This window comes from Sciurus vulgaris (assembly GCF_902686455.1).
Source record: "Sciurus vulgaris genome assembly, chromosome: 6".
In the NCBI taxonomy this organism is placed as follows: domain Eukaryota; kingdom Metazoa; phylum Chordata; class Mammalia; order Rodentia; family Sciuridae; genus Sciurus; species Sciurus vulgaris.
In genome coordinates this window covers 61,496,324-61,518,736 of record NC_136466.1, presented here as the reverse complement: position 1 = coordinate 61,518,736, position 22,413 = coordinate 61,496,324, and the positions used below count along the sequence as shown (strand labels likewise).

Here is a 22,413-nt window from a genome sequence, read left to right as displayed (position 1 = left end):
TCCCAGTCCTGAAGGGATGAGTAGGCCCTGAGCCCGATTCGTGCCCACGCCTGTAGAGGAAGGGCTCTGAATTTGCAGATAGGAGGGGCCCAAAGGGCCTGGGTGCCTCCTTTCCCTCTGCCACCTCCTGTCTCAAGTACTGCGTGGTCTTGACTCACCCTCCCACCAATGCAGGGTCTGTGAGCCCCTGAAATCAGGTACATTTTGTTGTCATTTTCATACATTCTTTTCTTAAGAAACAATCTTGTCAGTTTCATTGGGTTTGCAAAAGACTGAGTGTCTCTGTGAATGCCAGTGGGAGGGCAGAGGCCACATGCCCTGCAGACTTGAGACACTGAGGCCATGGTGGGGTGCAGGCAGAAAGCAGCCTAGTGGCAGTGTAGCACCATGTGTCAGCATGGTCGTAGAGGCGGCTGCCCGGTTCTAAGACAGCTCCCCACTTACCGCTGACCTTGGGTGAGTTAACTTGCCTGTGCTTCAGTTTCTTAGTGTGGAAAATAGCAGTAATAAGGATGTTTATCTCATGATGTTATCATTGGACTTTTAAATAAGATAGTGTATGTAAAGGACTTCCTCCAGTGCCTGGTACAAAGTAATCCCTTGGTGAAAGAGTGAGAGTTTGCTCTTGGTGTTGCTCTCACTGCTCAGTTGCGATGTGACCCTGTAAGTTCCTTTCTTGGAGTCTTGGTCCCCTCCTCAGTTCTGCACTCCCTGTTGGGCTTTCTGGGAGCAGCAGGGCAAGGTTGGAGGGCAGTGGTAGGCAGGGGAGGGAGGGCATCCCTCTCCACATTCTGGGACTCCCTGCCCAGGCCCTCCCTGGCTTTGTCCTGAGGCAGGGTTATGTAACAACAGGGCCCTGGCCAGGCAGGACACATTCTCAGCTTCATTTTGTCCCTCCATTGTCTCTTTCTCTCCCTTCCCCCACGGAGCTGTTGTTCACTGGCCTTCCTCAGGCTTCAGGTTTGAAATCGGACCCCCGCTAGTCTGCCACTGATAGATTTAGTCCCCAAGGTTTGCTGGGCCTATGGCCCCTCCTCCCACCACCTGGGGCAGAACAGAGCTGATGCTTCCGTGTTAGCTGTAGGGACACTGATAGGCACTCCTCTTTTGGGAGGGTGGGGAGGCAGGCTGCCTAAGTGTCTTGGGTCCCTGCTGTGGCCTGCCAGGCAGCTTCTGCATGAGATCTGGTGGTTCCAGTGGCAATGTAAGCCCAACTCCTACAGGACTCCCTCCGTGGAGAGCCTCCCCATTCCTCCCCCAGGAAGCCTTCCTTGCTACCTCAGCTGCAGGGACACGGGCCTCTGCTAAGCTCCACAGTGTGTTCTCTGTCCCTTTTAAGAAAACAGAGGTCACAACTGGCAGGCTACATCTGCCCCAGGGGGAGATTTTGTTTGGTTCATGCCAAATATTGAGTGAATTGCCAAGAGATTTTACATCAAAACCCATACTTTGGGCTTTACTTCAAAATTTGGAAGATTGAAAAACCTTGAGCCTACTTTCTCCAGTGGCCAGTACCCCATTCCTGGCCAGCTGCTTCATGTACTTCTATGATCTTTGTGGTCCCTGGAGGCATCTGAGTTTGCTGACCTGTCCTTAAGGCATGATGACTTTCCCTCCTGTGTTGTAGTGGTGTGTGGCCTTATCTGTCTCCTTGGGAGCTGTTGGTGAGTGGTGGTGGTGCTGCCTCATCTGTGTGCTCTTCAAAGCACTGTGCTTAGGCTCAGGACTTTGTACACAGCAGGAGCATAATAAGCATTTCTTATGGGAAGGAAAGCGTGGCAGTGGTGTGTCCCTGCCAGTGGTCAGGGTTCCATTTGATAGAGGCTCTGGGTCATCCTACCCTGTGGCCCTGGAATCCTCCCCCCAGATAAGCTCTGGCTGCAGAGCCACTGAGTAGCTACTGACCCAGGCAGCGTCTTAAGCTGCAGATGACAGCCCACACAGGAGAGGAGCCCTTCGCCTGCTGTGCTCCCCCTCACTCACACCCACAGGAGCTTGGGGGAGTTTGGGGAAGGAATGGCCCACCATTCATGGGGGTGCAAACTTCTGCTTCCTGGGTGGAGGGTTCAGGTGTTTGCACTGCTACCCCTTTGTCTGCTTCATGCTCCTTCTTGAGCATGTTACTTTGTCCATCAGCTCCTTTGTCCCTCTGTTTTTCCACTCAAAAGAAATTCTCAAGGCCAGCTAAGATGTCTCCTCCTGGAAGAGGTCTTAGCTGAGAGGTTGCAATAGTCTGGGTATAAGAAGAACCCGTGAAGTTTGCAAAAAATGCATGCAGATCTCTGCACTCCCCTCACCCTTGTCCCCTGCTCCAGTTCCTTCTGTCTGGGATCCTGTTTCCTCTTCTCAGAAGATCCAGACTGGGGGTCTTTAGAGCATACCTTCAGGATCATATCTTAGTGCATGGAGCTCAGGGCTGCTAGGGAAGACTGCAGGTGACAGTCATGCCTGCTGATTTCCACATGCCGCTTTCTTTCTCTGGGCTGCTCATTCATCCTTTACACCAGCATGCTGGGCTTCTCCCAGTCTCTGTGCCTCGTGAGCTACCCTAGAGAGGGTAACACAGAGAACATCAGGCAGGTGTGTGTTGGGTGGGATGAGGAGGCCTGCTTCTACTGTGGCCATGCCCACAGTGTTTCAGTCACATCAGGCAACCACTCAGGAGAGTGCTGTGATAGGCAGGCTGGAAAACTGGGTTGGAGCAGGCAGGTGCTGTGCCTCTGGTGCAGGGCCCTATAGGGAGGGCAGAGTCTGGGTGGCCAGTGACCTGTCCATAGGCTGAGGATCACCCACGGTTGGTCTTGTGACATATAGGCTGAGACATCAGATGCAAGCCTGAATAGGCCATTTATAGCTGGGTAAACTGAGGCATATGGAGGAGACTTTCCTAATGTCACACGTGAGTGGACAGCTTAACTGGAGCCCCAGATCTTCTGATAATATCCCCTCTGCTTCTGCAGGTTAGTGCAGATCACCCAGCTAGGACAATCATCTGATTACCTATGAGCTCCTAGAAGCCAGGTCCTGGAAAGTGAACCGTGGTCACAGCACCCTGGAGGCATGAAACCGGTTGAGTGCACAAATGACCCTTCTCACATCCTCCATCCCACTTTTTTGGTTTTCCTTGAACTCTGATGGGCCAGCTGTCTCTGCCCACTTCCGCCTGGCACTAGCTTCTTGCTGTTTCTTCTGAGAACAAAGCTTCCTTCTGACAGTCTTCCAGCTAACGACAGGAACAGGGCAGGCGTGGAGCTGGGCCTCCTTCCTCCTTCTCACTTGCTGGGAGCATGGGGCCGTGCTGATGGGCCATGAGGGAGGCCAACGACAGCCCCGGTCTTGCTCCCGTTAGGACCCAGAAGTTCTTGCTCAGTGACTAAAAGATGTACAGAGGCACCAGTCAGGGACAGATGTAAAGTCTTATCCGTTGATCCACATGGTCACTCCCAGAGCAGCTCTGGGATCTGGTCTTTGCCCAGGATTTGGTAGTGTGAAACCCCTCAGGGTTTTACTTGGCACAGGTATGGTATCAGCCTCCTGGTCTCCTGGGGGCTGCAGAGACTAAAAAGTGTGTCCAAATGAGTCCTTCATTTAACACATTTTTATTATATATCTACTTTGTTCCCAGCCCTTTTCTAGGAGCTGTGATACAGTGATGAACAAAACAGACCAAGTCCCTGTTTTGAATGTGGGGTTACTAGTGGGGTGGACTCAACAAACTACCAAATACATATAATGTCCAGGTGGTAAGAAGTGCCTGAAAGAAAGATCAAGTTGGCTTGGGGATAGAAAGTATGATTTGAAGGCACATCTCTGTGATGCCATGTGGGTGTCTCCAGCAAGGGGACTGCAGACTCCAGAAGGGAAGTGGGGAGCCATAGGAAACCTGGGGAAGAGCATCTGGGAGGGGAGCAGTTGTACTAAGGCTGTGAGACAGGAGGGTGCTGAGCATGGGTAAAGAACAGCCAGGAGGCCAGGCATGGTGGCACATGCCTGTAATCCCAGTGGCTCGGGAGGCTGAGGCAGGAGGACTGTGAGTTCAAAGCCAGCTTCAGCAACTTAGCAAGGCTCTAAGCAATTTAGTGGGACCCTGTCTCTAAATAAAATATAAAAAGGGCTGGGATGTGGCTCAGTGGTTGAGTGTCCTGGGTTCAATCCCTGGTACCAAACAAAACAAAGCAAGAATAGCCAGGAGGCTAGGGTGACAGGGCAGAGAATGAGTGACGGGGGCAGATAGGGTTGTGCTTCTTGGCCCACAGAACTTTGCTCTTTTAATTTTGAGTGAAGGGGAAAGTGCTGGAGTCTTGGGGTTGAGAAATGATTGCTTTGCCCTATATATATTTTTTTATTGTGATAATGGGAATTGAACCCAGGGGTACTTTACCACTTAGCTACATCCCCAGCCCATTTCATTTTTTTTTTATTTTGAGATAGGTCTCACAAAATTGTCAAGACTGGCCTTAAATTTGGGATCCTCCTGCCTCAGCCTCCCTGGTCTCTGGGATTACAGGTGTGCACCACTGGGCCTAGCTTCGCCCTATATTTAAGAGGGGTGGTATGGACGACTGTGTGAAGACACTGGAGGATGGGGGAAGATTGGTGGGGGTTGAAGGCCACCCAGCTGTGATCATGCAGATGAAAGAGGAAGGTAGCTGGGTGGTGGGCTGTGGAGGGGTGGGCGTCAGAGGTCAAGCTCTGGACTCATTTTGCTGACAGGATTTGCTGAGGGATTAGCTGTGGGGTATGAGAGGAGAGAGTGTTGACTACTAGGATTCTGACTGGAGGAACTAAAAAGATGGTGTTGTCATTTACTGAGACAGGGAAGGCTGCAGGACAAGTAGGTTTGGGGAGAGAAGTGGTGGTCAACTGTGTTAGATTTGGTCTCATGCTGTTGGGGAGTCCCATGGGTATAAATGGGTCTTGGGGCCTGCATGCCCCTGTTGCTGTCAGGGGTTAGGGATGCCCCAGCTTTGAGATTGCTCTACCAGAACACATGTTTCCTGGCTCCTTCATGATGTTCTCCCTCTCTGCAAACCTTCTCCCATTTTTCTCTTCCTTCTTGACAGAGGGGACTTGTCATGATGGAGATCCCAACCTTCCCATCTGGCATGTCTCCTAAGTGGGAGTTCCTTCTGGGGTGGAACTGGCGGAGGTGGAAGGGGAGGCTGGAGGCCTTAGTCTTCATCTAGGCTCTAATACCAACAAAGAGAGCTCTGTGCCTGGTTTACCCTCCTGTGTATAAAAGTGTTGAGCTGGCTTCAGAAGTCTAAGGGTGACTGGGAACATTTGGAGAAATGATATAATACACTTGTTAGGAATCTGGACTTGAAATCAGTCAGGCATGAGTGCCATGTGGCTGTGACTCTGGGCAAGTAACAACCTTTCTGAGCCTCAGTTTCTCATTGACAAAAATGGACCAATCATAGTACCTATTTCACAGAATTACTGTGATGGTTAAATGAGAAACAAAGAGAAAGCATGAAGCAGAGGCCCTGGGACATATTACATCTAGTTAGTAGAGGCTGTGGCAATGACTCCTGTGGTTCATCTGCTTAAGGGGCTTTGTCCAGCTGGTGGAGGGACTCATGGAGGTTATTGAGCAGGAATATTTTAGGTGTGTGGTTTGACAGGGCAGCTATGAGAGCTGAGTACAGAGCTAAAGGGGCTGAGTCCTTTTAGCAAGTCCCTTGCCCTCCCACCTTCCAGAGTAAGAACTGAGGCTGGCCCTGTTGGACTCTCTGCCCATTCCTTAGCTGAAGGTCTGCATTGACTTGACATGGCAGCCTCTGACTTGCATAGATCCATTGGGGAAGAAGGTGGTCATTTACCTTATTGCTTCCTAGGACTTCTTGTCTCTCCATCCCAGTGGTGAGCCTTAGGGAAATGTGAGTGAGGGTCTTTGAGGGGTGAGTGACATTGAGGGGGCTTAGTAGCATATAAGATTCTTGAGTGAGGCATGATGGCTTAAGTCCATAGTCCCAGCTATTCCAGAGGTTGGGGCAGGAGGATTGCTTAAGCCCCAAAGTTCAAGACCAGCCTGCGAAGCATAGGCAGTCTCCCCACTCCAAAAAAAAAAAAAAAAAGTTAGCATATGGGTCTGAACAGGGCTGATGGGGCAGGGCAGGCCCTGGAGAGGCATTCCGTTGGGCACTTGGATGTGACCTCAGCTTCTGGTCTGAGTCCAGGCGGGGTGGTACCTCCTCCAGTGGAGCCATGAAGAGGTTGACAATGGGTGGAATGTGCCCCCTAAGGACCGGACCCACACTTCACTGGTGCCCAGGCATGTCAGCCAAGCCCTTTGCTTCTGCAAGCCTGTTTTCCAGCAGTTGAGCTGTACCAGGACAGCCAAGGACATTTCAGAGTCCCTGGGGCTCATAGCCAGGGTGTCACTGGGCATTGCTTGTTTTCCCAGGGTCCAAGGGTCCTTTGGATAATACGGGCTCTGGAGATATTTCAAGGACTTTCCTTCACACCTGGCTAAATCAAGGTTCAGAGAGAGCAAGGCACTAGACCAAGGCCTTCACAAGGCCTGCCCCTCACATCTTACCTCCTTCTATTCCCATGTCCCTACTCAGACTCCTGGCCTGCTGCCCAGACAGATGTTTATACCAGCCTTTCTCTTGTGGACTCCCCAAGAGCTTTGTTTGTCCTCCTGTTATCGTAATCTTGCCATACCCTACTGGGCACTCACATTATTTGATGTGTCTGGCCTCCCGTCCCCTTCCAGTGACTGCTTGGGATGGAGCCTCCCAGGCAGAGCCATGCAGCATAGAGGGTTAGGTCTCAGGCTGTGGAACCAGACCCTTACATTTGAATGCCAGCTCTGCTCCTGCGTGGCTTGGAGACCCTGGGCATAATGGCCTATCTTTCTGAGCCTCAGCACTTTCATCTGCTCGATGAAAGCAGTAGCAATACTAAATTTACAGGATGTTGGGAGAGGTAACTGAGGTGACATGTGATGTGCTGGCATGGAGTGAGCTCTCAAAAGTAGTCACTGTTGTTACAAAGGCCCATCAGGGCCATTGGGCTGGTTGGAGTAGACCAGCCCTGCACAGGGAAGCAAAGGAAGTGGGCTCTAAGTTTACTTGCAGAAACTGCCTTCTTGTATTCCTCATGGGAAGTCACTCATTCTCTTGGGAGCCCCACTTTCTGCCCCTGAGAAAGTGGTAAGAAATTCTTGCTTGGGCTTTTATAAAGCTGTCCTTCCCTAACGGAGCAATGCCTGTGAAAGAGCTTTGCATGTGTGTGATGATTTAAACATGGCAGATGGTAGCAGATGCTGACGGTGATGAGGACGTGGTAACCACGTGTTGGACAACTGGCTGGCTGCAGGCTGGTCAGTCTGCAAAATGTCCAGCACCCACGCAGACTTCCCCATCCTGCCTGCTTGCTTTTGACTGCCTGACATTAGCCACAGCATTATATTTTAGAAAATGTGGGCAGTGCAAAGACCCAATGGCCTTTCTAGGCCCGGTGGGTTTTGGGTTCTCTGTGGCGGATGCCTTGGAATGTGGGGATTAAGAGCCAGACAGATGCTAGTTCAGATCTCAGCTGAGCATTGCCCAACAGGGAACTTGAGCAAGTTGCTTCACCTCCACAAACCATTACATCCATTTGTAAAATGAGGCTAGGGTCGGGGAGACCAGTTAGCAAAGGACCCAGCACCTTGTGGTACAGGGTACTTGCACAGTGTGATTTCCACCTGCAGCATGGTGAGCTGTGGGGTTATGGAGGTTGGGGACCTGTGGCCTTGCACCATTTCTGAGGACTTGCTGTGGAGGTCACTTATGCTTTCTACAGAATCACCCAACTCAGGCTTAGGAGGATCATATTTACAGGTAAACAAAGCAAGGCCCGTAAAGAATCAGTCCAAGACTGGGGCCAGGGTAAGGCAGGAGGGGCATCTGGGTCTCAGGAGGGACCCCTCTGACAGTGTGTGGAGAGTAGAGGCCCCTCAATAGCCTTACTTGAGCCCCGCCTTGGTTAGTGCCTGATTTAGGACTCATTCCTAGGGGATACCTAGAGGCACCTTATAGAGTCTCACAGAAGCCCCTGATCCCCTTTTTAAAGGGGACCTGTGTGAAATAGGTCACCTGGTACTTTGCTTTTTGTGCTGTTTCCCACCTTGAACTGGCTGAGTCCTAGAGACAGCGAGGACCTCCCACCCACCAGTCCCACCTCCCGCCCCTCCCCCTGCCAGCTGTGCCTTCTGTGAGTGTGCCGAGCCCCCTCTCATCCAGGAGTATTGTCAGCAGGAGCTTGTTGTGATGACAAGCCCCAGCAAGTGTGGAAGGACAGGCTGCTTTCATGTGTTCCCTGGGTGAAGCCTCCTTGGACTCAGCGGGCCCTGTGTTGTGCCCACCAGGCCTCCAGGAGATTAGGGGGCTTCCGTGGCTCCAAGCACCTAGAGCTTTTCCCTTCCTCTGTCATCACAGCCCACCTGGCTTCCTCTGCTCTGGGCACCTGCCTGGAGGCTTTTCAGTTTTCCCAAGGCTTTGGCATTTTCCAGAGCCAGCAGGTCTTGGGGTGGCCTCTTGGGTCAGCTCCCTGTCTGCACTGCTGGGACTGCCTACTGGGCTTCAGGTGACTTCTGAAGAGGTGTCCATGGTTGTTAATCCCTGCAAGAGGTTCCTAGGATTTGTCTGTGGCTGGCAGGACCTCAGTCCACCCTCCTGGGGTGGACATGAGAGGTTGAGAGGTTGGCTTAGCCTTCCAGGGCTCCATATGTATGGACACACCATCTTTTATGTTCTACTGCTGCTCTTGGGGCCTCAGATTCTGCCCTTAGTGAGGTATCTTGTGCTGTCCTTTGGTGTCCTCTGAGAAGTCAAATACATTTTAAAGTGGACACTTAGAAGTGCTTGCCGCCAAGAAGTGAACCCAGACTGGCCTGCCTTTTTCTAGCTCATTGTGTGACCAGGACTGAGTTGCTTCTCTTCTTTGGACCTTGGCTTCTAAAGTCCTTTTTCAGAGGCAGGGAGGGAGGGAGAGGGGAATGCTGGGGAGTGGTATTGGCAATTTATAGTTGTATCGTGTGCATGTATGAATACGTATCAACAAATCCCATCATTGTGTACGACTGTAATAACCAATAAAAAATGTGGACAGAAAAAGTGTATGGGAAAGGGGAAAAAAAGTCCTTTTTTCAACTCTAGTATTTTGACTCTGGGAAAGACTAGCACTGTCCATACCTTTGCCAGTTACCCTTCTTGCTCCTCTGCAGGGCCGGGCAATGGGAGGGGCCTGACAACCAGCCGGGTGGGGGCAGGGTCCAAAAGCCAATGTCACGGACACTGTGACTGCCAGCTGGTTCCTAGAGGCGATAACAGTCTTCCTCTTCTTCTCAGGACTGGTGGGGAAATAGACCTAGAGGGGAAGGACCTTGCTTGAGGCCACGTGGGAAGCCAGGCAGAGCTGGAACTCAGTTATTCTTTTTGCCAAATAGGGCTCCTTCTGTTCCTCACTGCCGCTTCTTTAGAGAGACAAGAGGGCTCACTGGCATAAGGGTTGGTGACATGCTTTTTCCCCTTTTCCATGGAGGGCACCTCTAGGTGGGCCCATGCCTGCTTTGGGGATCTCTGGGCTGGGACAGACTTGGAGAGGGCCTCTTTTTCTGAGGCCCAGGAGGTAGGGGTTGGCAGCCCTGGCAAGGGAGGTGATGTTGCAGGCGGTAGGGTGGGGGTTCTGGGAATGTGGTTGGTGGCTCAGAGTGCCCCAGGGACACCTCCTTCCCTCCCTCCCAGGGAGGGGACTGGACTGACAGTAATGCCATTTGTCCTGGCCCTGGGATTAGGTGCAGCCGTGCTAAGTGAGGAGTGTGGAGCCATGGAGAGGACCTAGCCAAGTGCAGAGGAGCAAAGCCACTGCATCTGGAACTCCTGGAGCTCCGGTGGGTCTTGTCCTTCTCTTCCTGGCTCCCCTGGACTGTGCTGGTCTCCCTGGATTCTCCAACTACTGTTCCTGGTCCATCACCCTGTCTAGCCCTTCTTGTGTGTCTGAACATGCGTGTGTATGTATTGTGTGTGTGTACCCATGCAGGAGGGCCTGGGCATGCAGGCTGGCACCCTGAGCCTGGTGCATGGCTCTGTCTACAGTCAGAATCAAAAGCAGCTCCCAGCGCTGCCCCACGAGCAGATTGCCTGTGTGTAATGATTTAAAAAAATGGCAGGTAGTAGGCTGGGGATGTAGCTCTGTTGGTAGAGTGCTTGCCTTGCATGCACAAGGCCCTGGGTTCAATCCCCGGCACTGCCCCCACCCCCCCAAGAAAAAGGTAGTGACTGTGGTGTGCTGATGGTGACAAGGACTTTGTATCTGCAGAAGTGGACAGATAGCTGAAGGAAGAGGAGGAGAAGGCTAGGGGATGAGAAGGTAGGCCTCAGGTTCTCTTGGAGCTTCTCAGGACAGCTTGGCAAGTCCACAAATCCATGAATCCACCTGAGGACAACAGGTGCAAGAGTTAAATGTTTGCTTCAGGGCCCTGGGGAAGCTGGAGTGGTGAACCCCAGAGTGCTAGGATGTAACATTTGTGACTTCAGTCTTGGGTAGACTTTGAGAACTGGGGCTTTTCAAAGACTCAGCTCCCCTGAGCAATCCCTGGTTCTCATGGTCTAGACCGAACAAGGCACCCCTGCAGAGTGTCCACGTTCATACTTGGCTCTTGGGGTGGGTCCATCTGAATATGTGTATCTGGGAAGAGAATCTGCTAGCAACCATCCTTAGCTTCTCAAAAGGTCCTGTAATCCTAAAAAGGTGACAGACTTCTGATCTAATCCACATACCTCTTTGTGTAGTTGAGGAAGCAAAAGCTCAGAGAAGGGAAGGGACTTCTCAGAGACACAGCGCGAGTTACAGGCACTCAGATGCCTCCTCTTTTCTGCCAGCACTCTGTCCTTAACTCCTGGCCTCCAGGGTTGGGGGAGCCTGACTCACTGTGGGTGGGGGGCACTAGCTTCTCATCTACAACTCTTGAATATTCAGAGCCTAGAGGTGGGGACTTTGATGTGGATTGCCCACAGAGTTCAGCTCCCATATCCGTGAACTAGCCTCCTAGTAAAACTGCTCAGAATCTCTCAGGGTATGCCTGGCAGCCTGGAGCAGGATATGTGGAAGAGGCAGACGGGGAGAAGCCCAAGGTCCAAAGTTATTTTTACTTCATTGGAAATAAGTGACAAATAACTGAGGCAGTGATTGGAAGTGCTTGGTATGGGGCCTGACTCCACCAAGCCTGTGAGGCATGCTGGTCACCATTGCCCCTTGTGTTGTCCTGCAGCTGGGATTGCCTGCTGTGACCCTCGATTCCTCTCTCTCCTCTTGAGGGAGGAGGCTGCCGACTGGGGCATGCAGGCAGCCCCCTTTTCGCATGTGGGCTCCCGAGCAGGAGAAGGTGTGGACTTTTCTGGAGACCATGGTGCCCTTCTCTGCCTGTGAAGCTCACTGTTGCTAGAAAGGCTGCCTTAGCAGTCCTTGGGCTGGCTACCTACAGGAGGCTGTCCCCTGGGCTGTGGAGTGTGGGCAGCAGGATCCTGCAGGGGCTCCAAGGCGGGCTGGGAGGGCCACTCTACTCCATCTCTGCGCAGCCCTGCTTTGAGTCAGTAACTTACCCTCTCTCAGCCTCAGTTTCCTTGTTTGTGGAGTGCGTGCCCAGTGGCACCCTCTCAGGGTGTGAGACTTGGGTGTAGGGAAGTGAGTTCAGCCTCAGGGAGTGAGCAGGAGCTCAATCCATGTTGGCTGCTGTCAACGAAGGAGGTGACCTTGGTAAGGAAGTGCTCTTTTCCTTTTGAATGTCTGTGATTAGAACCTAAGATAAAAAATTGGGGGTGGATCAGATTGTCTTAGACAGACTTGAGGGGTGGGTGAGCCCTGTTTGGAGAAGCGTTGTGGGCAAGCTAGCCTTTCCTGTTGGCCTGCAGAGAGCCTCAGTGGGACTAGAGGGAGCTAGTCCTGGGCAGCAGCCCTGGGCTGCCTTGTCCCTCACCTCCCCCAGGCCCTCTGGTTTGTTTGCCTGGTAAACCCTTTCTTCAGGGCGGGTACAAAGGTAAGCTCTCAACTCAGGCCCTGTGGGAGGAAAGACTGGTTCTCAACAAGTAAGTGGGGTCTAAGTTCTCAAGATTTTTCTCTTGGGCCTTCCCAGCCAGCCGGGGAACCCAGACAGAGTCCCAAGGTGAGAACTAGGAAGTGAGCCGGTGCTTCGTGCTGTGTGTGCTCTTTGATGGATGCAGGTTGGTGGGGCTGCTTCCAGGAGGGATCATTAGCTGCTGCTTGTGAGGTTAACACACACAGAATGGATAAAAACAAAACCATAAAGGGAACTAGTCAAAGGGAGCAGAGAATGGGATGTGCAGGGCACCTGGCAGGCGCCTGCTGTGTCAGGTGAACAGAGGGGCCAGGAGCTGAGGGGCCCAGGCTTCTAGCTGAGTTTCCCAGTCACCCACTCCTTGGTGCCCTGGGCTTCTCTGGGCCTCAGTTCCTCATCTGTGAAATGAGGGGGAGATAGGTCATGATGCTACTGTAGGGAAGAAATAATAACATGTGTTATAGACACAAAATGCCTTAGAAATGGGCATTACTATTAGTAATGCATTTAGCTTAGAGGGTCCTTGTAGCAGATTCATTTATTTTATTTTTTAAATCTTTGTAGATATACATGATAGTAGAGTGTATTTTGACATATACATGGAGTATAACTTATTCTAATTAGGATCCCATTTTCCTTGGAGCAGATTCATAAAGGGGAAGGGTGCATGGGTCTAGAGCACCTACTGTGGCAGGAGGCTTTCTCTTCTTCCAGGAGGAAGCTCTTCTGGAGTTGGGGGGCAGGTGTTCCAGTGGGGAAGCAGCTGAGCTGGGCATGGCATGGGGGCATGCAGAAAGGAGCTCAACAGGACTTTTGAAATCCACAGTGAGCAAAGTCTGATTCCCAGCTGCGACTGGCCTTGGTGGAGGATGGGCAGGGGTTGAAATGATGACAAAAGGGGACAAGGTAGGTGGGAGTGCGATAACCCTGGCTGGTGCCATGCCAGGGGTCCTTTCCCTTTCCTCTCTGGGCCTCAGTGTCCCCGAATGCCCACTGCAGGGCGGTCTTTGCTCTCTGTGGCCCTGTGATTCTGAGCCAGACCACTGACATCCCCTGCTGGTGGCAGTGCTGGTGGTGGTGGGGTGACTGACAGGCGGCAGCTTGGCCCCTGGCCAGGCGGCACTGCAGGGGTGGTGGGGGTGGGGCATGCAGCAGGCGGCAGATTCCAATAGAGAAAAGGATTTGCTTCTGGTTCGGCCTCCCAGGGGTGTAATTGCCCTGGAGAAACTCCTGCACAGCTGGGAAGCAAATGTGAAGGATTTTCTTCCCTGTGCTGGACGTGATGGGTGGGGCAGGCCATGTCAGGGTGGCTGGTGGAACTGGGTGGCTTGGGGTGTGGCTGGGTAATGGGTGGTGGTGTGACTGTACTGGGGGTGTGACAGGCTGGGAGGGGCTGGGGCAGCTGTGGGGAGTGGCTCTGGGTGAGTGTAGGGTGTGGAGCTATCAGTGCCTGACCTGCACCGTACACCACCTTCCCCTGCCCAGCTCTGTACCTAATCAGTGTGTATGGGGGGCGCGGTGCTGGGGATTGAACCCAGGACCTTGAGCTTGCTGGGCGACTGCTCTACTACTGATCTCCACCCCCAGTGCATTTTATTTCTTTTGTTTCCAGACAGGGTCTGGCTAAGTTGCCAAGTCTGGACTTAGCTTGCCACTGTCCTGCCTCTCCCATTCGCTTACTTTTGAGCCTGTCTGCAGGTTCTTTCCACACGACCTCTTCTCAGCTTCCTGTCCCTCCTCCCAGTGTCGGTGTGGCTGGAATGCCTCTGATGACACCTTTTGGGCGTGTCAGTCCTGTGTGCATTTGCTTATGCGTTCATGTGCATGTGAGTTAGCGTGTGTGGGAAGGGGCCCACTGGGCTGCAGATACACTGTGTGGTGGGTGATCTCTGGGGGCTGCAGGGATCTGTCCCCATTTGACCAGCAGCAACATCATACCAGAGACATAAAACCAAGATGCCCAAAGGCCTTTAGAAATCCTACTTTGAGGGTCTGAGTCACCACGGCCTTTTTAGTGCCTAGTACTGTACTCGGCACCTGCGTGTAGACTGAGGGAATAGGGAACACTCATCATCATTCCTAGCTCCCAGGGTGGTGTCCCACTTGGGGCCCTTTCCCTTGTCCCACCCTTCCTGGAGCCCATTCCCTTGCTCCTTTCCTTTGGCCTGACTTCTTGTCTTCTCTTTCTGGGTCCTCTGTTATTTTGGTGTGTGTCCTTGGGCCAGTTCCTTCCTGAGCCTCAGTTTTAAAATCTGTTAAATGGACACTTCATTAGCCTGCATCATCATGTGCCAGGCACTAGGCTGAATGTTTTACTTGCATCATCTGTCCTAGTTGTGGCAACTGCCCCTCAAGATAGATAATAGTATAAAACCTATTTTATAGTTGGTGTAATAGTCTCAGAGATGTTGGAAGATTTGTGCCAAAGTCACAAGACTGGTAGAAAATGGAGCTGAGATTCCAACCCAAGCAGTTGGCTCTGGACTGAGCCTTAACCGCATTACTAGCGGCCATGCACTACCATTTTCCAGGCTGCTAGGTGAAACGGGATAAGCACACGGCCCTTCCCCAGGGCCTGGAGGCATGCAGTAGGCACCAGACACATGTGAGTTGGGCGATTGGACATGCCTCACCATCAGAGGCACAGCTAGCTCAGTCTCTGTGTCTGCTTTCAGGAGCTCTCGTCTCACTACTGGAGCCCACCCATTCATCTGAATCCTAAGCCAGGACCCCTTCCCTGCTTGCTCTGTAAAAAGGCTCCCTTCCCTTATGGGTCCTGAGGAGTTCCAGCGCACTTTTGGGTAGGGAGGTGGGGTAAGGAATGACTTTCAACTCTAGAGCAGTGGCCACGGTTACCGTGGTATTTCCCGAAAGTGCGGCGTTGCCATGGCGTCTCCATGACAACCAGAGCATCTCATTCATTATCCCCAGCACCTTGGCAGGAAAGCTGGTGCTAGGGCTGGGAGAGCACAGTGGGAGCCTGACCGAGGGCTGGAGGCCTTGGTGGCTGAGGTCCCCCTCAAACTCCCCAGCTAAGGCTCTCTTGCAGTCTCTGGAGTGCTCCCTCTCATGCGATCTGAAATTTTAACTCTGCCACTGCCTAGCTGTGTGATCTTGGACAAATGACTTAACCTCTCTGGGTCTCATTTTCCTTAACTGTAGATGTAGATAATGACGGTTTACATTGTAAGGATTGAATGAGATAAGGTGTGAAAAATGCTTATTAGCATAGTGCCAGGCTCATAGTAAATGCTCATGTGTGGTATCAGTATTACTAATGATGACAACTTAAAATTTTTTTTAGATGTTGATAGACCTTTATTTTATTCATTTATTTATATGTGGTGCTTAGAATTGAACCCAGTGACTCATGCATACTAGGCAAGTGTCCTACTACTAAGCCACAACCCCAGCCCCTATTGATGATAATTTTAATGGCATTGTTGTTGTTTTATTATAGAAACTCCTGAGTTTCATGGAGGAATGAAAGACCAAACTCAAAGTCAGAAAGGAAACCCATTTGAATCAAGATTTAGTGGTTTCCGTGTGACTGTGGCAAGTCACTTTACTTTGGAGCCTTCTTCTCATCTGCAAATTGAGAATAACTACAGCTACTCCTTCATTCACATCTTGAGTCCTCGATAAGGACTTGGCTTTAGGGTAAGTGGGAGCTTCCTTGATGGACCAGACTTGGTTCCTGTCCTTGAGGGGCACCCCAGGCACCTCTGTGTACCAGGTGCCTGGCAGGGCCCATCCACCCAGGGGTCAGTAAGTGCTGGCCCGCCATGGGCAGACGGTATGAAAATGTCCCCTGACCTGCTCTGCACAGACCACAGGCTCTGGTGCCCCAGACACTGGCAGGAGATTGACTGCAGGGTGCATGGACCTTGAAGTGGGCTCTGTACTTGCTTCAGCTGATGGTGGCTGGTTGCGATATGTGCCCAGTGTTGCTAGAACGTGCTGCTTTAAAAGAGAAGTTAAAGTTCTGACTTTTATGTGAAACCTCTTGATTTTAAATGTTGCTAACTAATCTCAAATTAAAGAAAAACACTGTGTGAGCCAAAGACCACATATCTGCGCTCTGTTTGGGCCTGAGGGTCCTGGTTCCCAGCCTCTCACGGTGAGTGGGGGGCGGGTGGAGGCTTGGGAATGGGACTCTGAGGCAGGAGGAGTGGGGGCTGGAGATGACTTAAGAGAGGCGGTGACATTGGAACTGGGATCGTGAAGGATGAGTAAGTGTCTTGGGGTGGGGGGAGGCATTCCTGGCAATGGGAACTTTACCAGCGAAGGCCTGGATGCTTGACCAAGCTGGGTGACTGGCCAGGCCAGCTGTGGTTTAGGGGAAGAGGGTGGCAAGGGTGCATGGCCCACGTGCTAGGTGGGCATTGAGGCCCCAACCCCAGTTCTCCTTGAGGCCTTGGTGGCCGGGGGCGTGAGAAGCCCCCCAGGACTTTACTTCTGAGCCATGGGACTCTATAATGCAGGGGGTGCTGGGAGAAGGGCTCCTTGGCTGGCTGTGGGCCTCTGAGTGGGTGGCAGTGAGGCCGTGTGTGGCCCCCGTCAGCACGCTGGGTGGTCGGCGCTTTGTTTACAAAAGTGAGCTGGCTCTCCTCAGGCCCAGGGCACTTGGCTTTCTTGAGGGATAGGGCCTCTTTTGCCTGCTCTGGCCTGGGTTTTGCTATGGCCTTATCCCAGCCTCCCTGGAAAGGCCAGGGCCTCCAGGGGTGAGGATTCTTCCCGGGTGTGCAGTGAGAGGAGGAGGCAGGGGCCATACTGGGGCTGCAAGGAGAGGCCTCTCCAGTGTAGGGCAGGCAGCATCAGCATCCCCCATGGAGCGGCCCCCTTGTTACAGTCGATGAACCACATGGACATGTCATTGTCACCCGGCTCCCTCAGTGGGCAGTAGGGTTCCTCTTGGTGTCCTGCATTCTCTGGGCTTAGACAAGTGTATGGTGACACATGGCCACCACACGGCATCATTCAAAGTGGCTTGAAGTCCTCCGTGCTCCCCACTCGTCCTCCATCCTAACCTTTGGCAGCCATGTGCATTTTTAAAATGTGCATTTTTATATATCTGAGGAACGTTGTCAGATTCCCAACAAGGGTCATGACCCCCAGATGCCAAGGGTCATGACCCCCAGATGCCTGAGATTCTGTGAACTGCATCATTAACACGCCAAAAGGCTGTTAATGGATGGAGGGTCAGCGGCCATGACTCAGGCTCTCCTCCTCTACTGTGGGGTTGGACACCCACGTGGGCAAGCCACCCTCAGGGCACCCCTGCCTTCCCACCCACTCTGCCTCAACTCTCGCCACAGACCAAGGGTGGGGCTGGGCTGTGGCTGCAGATGGCCCTCATCAGTGGCAAACAGGACACCGCTGCTCCCTGGGCACAAGCAGGACCAGCCACTCCAGCCTTCCAGGCTCTGCCCAGAATACCTGCCCTTTCTTGCCCTGCTCTCACTGAGAATTGCAGGGAGTCCCTGGAAAGTGCCACACCCCCCCTTATCTTCAGGTTGCATTGTAGGCCATTCCCTCTCCATGTCCCGGACAACCCTTCCTTCTTGTGCTGGCCAGTTCTGGTGCCACTTCCTCCAGGAATCCTTCCTGGGTCCTACTCTCCCTCTCTGGAGAGGTCACATCCCCCTCAGTTCTCCCAAGTGCCTTTCCTCGCCCCAGCGACCACACTTGTCTCCCAGCATTGTGGATGCCTGCTCTCCAGGTGCCTCAGGGTCACCATGGTGCTGGCACACAGTGAGGACTCAGCAGAGAGCAGCAGAGGTAGGAGAACCCCCAGAAACCAGCTCCTAAGAGGCAGGAAGCCCAGAGATGGATGGGGTGTGCTGGGTGTCACACAGTGCGTCCTGGCACAGCTGGGACCAAACCTGCTGCTGAGCTCTTCTCTTCATTTCACAGACAAAAAGCAGAAAATGAATCTCACTCAGAGATGATTACTGTTAACGTTCTTTTTTTTTTTCCACTTAGTACCCATTTCTAGCCTATGCATAAAAATATTTAACAAAAATATGACCACACATACAAACCGTTTTATAAATGTTTCCCACTTCAACAATATATATGGTAAATGTCAGTAAATGTCTTTCTTGGAGATACTATAAATGACTGCCTAGGAGTCTGTCACATGCTTACATTGTAGTTTCTAATGACAGTGCCCCATTATTGAGCATCTGCCATTATAAACAGCATTGGGATTTGTATTCTTGTGGAGAAATCTTTACACACTCCTGCAATTACTACTTCTAGGAATTTATCCTAGAGGTGCAACTGTTGGGTCTCTGGTGCGCAAGACCCCTGCAAGCACAGCATATAGTCTTGGGGCTGGGAGGGACTTCAAAGGCCTTCGCCCTGGAGGCCATCTCTGGACTCCAGTTCCCTTTCTGACTGCCGCAGCCCAGTTTCTCACACTTGTATTCCAGCTTGGGGTGCTCTCCCTCTAGCTCTCAGTAGCTGCAGCTAGTAGAAAGCAGCTCCTTGGATTGCTGGGAAATGTCACTCTTGGTGACTTCCACTCATGTTTAGGGGACACTGGAAGGCTGTGTTTGGGTTGCTTTGAGACAAGGGAATTGGGGCCTTTGCCCAGGGTACGTGAGTCTTTGTGTACTCTTCCCAGTGAAATGGGGCAGTGGCAAGGCCAGTTGGGGGTTTCAGTCTGGAGGAGGAGGCCGGAACCTGGGTTCTGGCTCTCTAGGTGGACAGAACCGGTGTTGGGAAACCTTCATGTCTCCTGGAAGCCTGGGATCCCCAGGCAGGGGATGTGGGCATCTGGTGTCCAGAGTTGCTGTGTGCACTGTGAGTCTGTGTTCCTGGGGCATGGACGTGTGACTGCGTTAGGAGCACATGACGACAGCTTCCATTTCTAAGTGAGTCTTTGTCAAGCCCTGTAGACACATTTACTCAGTTAACCTCAGCCCCAGCCCTGTGCAGGGGTGCTGATGTCACAGATGAGCTTGAGCAATGCAGGGATTCACCTGGGCCTTCCTGCACAGGTGCCTCATGGTCCTGGCTTGCACCCTGCCGTGGCTGCTTCTGGTGCAGTCTTTTCATCCGCTGCTTAGGGCTGCTGCGGTCACTCAGAGAGAATTGGGGGTCAGGGGAAGGGAAGCGAAAGGAAGGTTCTGATCTAGAGTTCCACCTCTTGCTCTTAGGCCTTGCAACTGTTTAGTGATTCACTTTGTTCTTTCTGCTTCTGAATTTTTCTTGGCCTAGTCTTAGACTCTGATAATAATGAGAAAGAACAGTTACTATTTATAGATACTGTGTATTATACTGCTTTACGTGATTGATATATATCACAGGACTTCATACTCCAACCTCCTGTGAGATGGATACTATTTACCGTCTGCCCTGTTTCTCACACGGGGAAACTGAGGCTCACAGAAACTTGCCTCAAATCATTCTACCAGGTTTGGCAGCAAGACTTAAACTTGGATGACCTGGTCAGGACCTGTGTGTCTGACTGACTCTCCTGTTTTCTCCACAGCCTCAGCCCCGTGGGCCCTACTGAGTGAGCGGCATGCAACACCTCTGGGCCTGCCTAGTGTCCTCTGGCCTGCTGCCCAGTCCCCCCAGGAGGCCCTGACGCCCTGGGGCACTTCTGCTTTGTGCAGGACCAAGTGGGGGTTTGCCATGGTGACATAAAGGGGCGCAGAGGAAGGAAGGAGTGAGACCAGCCTCTAGACTGCGCCCCTGGCTGGGAGGAAGGCCTGGGGACCCGAGCCTCCACTCCTGCTGTCCATTGAGGGCCTCGCTTCCTAAGTCTCTGTGAATTCGTTGGTTGATTGACGACTCTTGTGTCTCCTGTGTGGGGCCTTGGGGTGGCCAGGGCAGGCCGGGCCTCCGGTGGCCAAGGTCTCGGGGGCCAGGATGCCTGCCCTGGCGTGCCTCCGGAGACTGTGTCGGCATGTGTCCCCACAGGCTGTCCTTTTCCTGCTGTTCATCTTCTGCCTGTTCAGCGTTTTTGTCTCGGCCTACTACCTATATGGCTGGAAGCGGGGTCTGGAGCCCTCCGTAGATGCCCCTGAGTCGGACTGTGGGGACCCGCCACCTGTGGCCCCCAGCCGCCTACTGCCCCTCAAGCCTGTGCAGGTGGTTACCCCTTCTCGCACTGACCCACTGGTGCTGGTATTCGTGGAGAGCCTCTATTCACAGCTGGGCCAGGAGGTGGTGGCCATCCTGGAGTCCAGTCGCTTCAAGTACCGCACTGAGATTGCACCAGGCAAGGGGGACATGCCCACACTCACCGACAAGGGCCGTGGCCGCTTCGCCCTCATCATCTATGAGAACATCCTCAAGTATGTCAATCTGGATGCCTGGAACCGCGAGTTGCTGGACAAGTACTGTGTGGCCTATGGCGTGGGCATCATTGGCTTCTTCAAGGTAGGCAGGAGGCTGGGCCCTGAGCCCTCAGACCCAGACCTCTGAACTCACTAGTGGAGCACCGAATTTTTCTCATCTGTAAAATGGGTACAATGGTTGTACCTACTCCCAGGCTTGTCTTGAAGGTTAGGTGGGTGCCTGGTGAGTGCTTTATAAGTTTTAGGGGTGCTTGGGAGGGGGACTTCCTGACACATAGGGGTTCAGCACACAGCAGAGAGTTGTACTGGAGAATCCCTGGGGATGGGTGCAGGGTGGGAGGTGGCATGCTCTGCTCAGGACTCTGAAACCTGTCATGGCAATCCAAGGGAGGGAATTTGTTCCCATTTTGCAGATGAGAAAATCAAGGCTTGGGGGTTGGGTTACCTATTTGAGGCTCTTAATCTCAGTGGGTAGCTGAGATTGGAGACCAGATTTGGGCAATTTGAGCTCTATCCCATGTTCTCTCCTCCCGGCGGCAGTGGAGAATGGAATGTATGCACCTGCCAGCTCACAGCCATTTCGCATTGGGAGACGGAGGAGAAAGAAATCCCAGTGTGTGGGTTGGGAACTGTTCTGGTTTTTGTGGGGCTCTCAAAATGACCACTGGGGTTAGGTTCCTTGCCAAGAAGGAGAATCTACCTTGGGAAGGGGAGGTTGGGAGCAGCGGACGCAGGTTCTATGGGTGTGGTTAGGCAAGATGAAATGAGCACTGGCTGCGACTCCGTTTGGGTTTTGGGGGGACATTCCTTTCCTCACGGAGCACTGAGGTACCAAGCACATCAGCAGTCGGGTCTTTGCTAGGCATGGGTAGAGTGATAATCAGAAAGGACGAAGCCCCTGCTCTCAGGGAGCTGACGTGCCAGTGCAGCAGGAGTTGGTGGGGGCCTGGCACTGGGCAGACGAACTTGGCATGTGGCAGTGAGAAGTGCACAAGGAGCAGGGCAGGGGGCAGCCCAGAGGGTCGTGCTGTGGGTGGTTGACTGCACTCTTACAGCAGGCCAGGGAAGAAAGCCACCTGAGGGAGGTGAGGGAAGGAGCCAGGGGCCTTCAGTGCCAAGAGCCCTCCAGAAGGAAGGGACAGTAAGTGCACTGTCCTGTGCGGGCTGTGGCTTGGTGTGAGCCAGGAGGGGAGGCGTAGGAGACGATCAGAAGGGCTTGCATCCTAGGCCTCCCCATACGGGTGTGCTGGCCCTGTGCTTGGTGCCGGGAGGGGCTGGTCTGGTTGAGCGTTCCCACGGCATGTTCTTTCATGCACTAATACAGCAGGAGGCTCTGCCACTAACAGGCATTGTGAGCCACGAAATGGAAGGTCCTCAGAAGTCCTGCAGAAGAGTGAGCCGGTGAGATTTGTTCCCCCACTGGCTTGATCTCTTTCACAGAGCACCCTCTGGGGAGCACTGGCCTGGTTTGTGGCTTTACAGAAGCATAAAGTCAGACTGTCTCCATTGTCTATTTTTTCCCCCTTTTTCTCCTGGACTTCATACCCTTTCCTGCCATGAACTTCATTAAGTTTGATTCAGAGCCCCAGGCCTGAAAATCGTCAGAATGGCTGACATTTATTGAGAGCCTGCTCGGGGCGGTGCATTCCTACATGCTCTAGGCCAGTGAACTCACTGCACTCTAATAAGCAGGCAGACGGTGTCCTTATTTAGGTGAGGAGGAAACTGAGGCAAGGAGATTAAGAAATGTGCCCAAGTGTTCTCTAGGTTTTGAAGCCAAGCAGTCCAGCTCTGGTGGTCTTTGTCTTAACCACTGTGTGGCTAGTCCAGGAGTTTCACTACCATTTATTTAGTAGAAGTCTGCATCAGGGGCCGCATGCAGTGCACAGAACTCTCAGTCTCTGTGACCAGGCAGTGGGCATGGCACATTGGGCGCAACTGGTGCAGCAGAGTTTGGACCCTATCTATCTAGCTACAGTTCCTTACGTTATAGAAGGTGAACATAAGGCCCAGCAAGGGGCACTCAGT

The 22,413-nt window shown here is 52.6% G+C and overlaps 1 protein-coding gene across 7 annotated transcripts in view; it reads left to right on the top strand.

The window, feature by feature from the left end:
- Positions 1-22,413, top strand: part of NDST1 (N-deacetylase and N-sulfotransferase 1) — a 56,011-nt gene that overhangs the window by 9,669 nt on the left and 23,929 nt on the right. The window contains exons 1-5 of one of the 7 annotated variants that reach the window (XM_079145977.1): positions 9,138-9,503; positions 9,791-9,886; positions 12,897-12,976; positions 15,531-15,730; positions 19,572-20,467. In XM_079145977.1, coding sequence (XP_079002103.1) covers positions 19,955-20,467 — 513 coding nt within the window. In that variant the 5' untranslated portion in view covers positions 9,138-9,503; positions 9,791-9,886; positions 12,897-12,976; positions 15,531-15,730; positions 19,572-19,954. Of the gene's footprint in view, positions 1-9,137; positions 9,504-9,790; positions 9,887-11,848; positions 12,032-12,154; positions 12,216-12,896; positions 12,977-15,530; positions 15,731-19,571; positions 20,468-22,413 lie in introns of those variants that run through there. The other 6 variants (XM_079145979.1, XM_079145975.1, XM_079145976.1 and 3 more) reach the window with 6 other exon arrangements.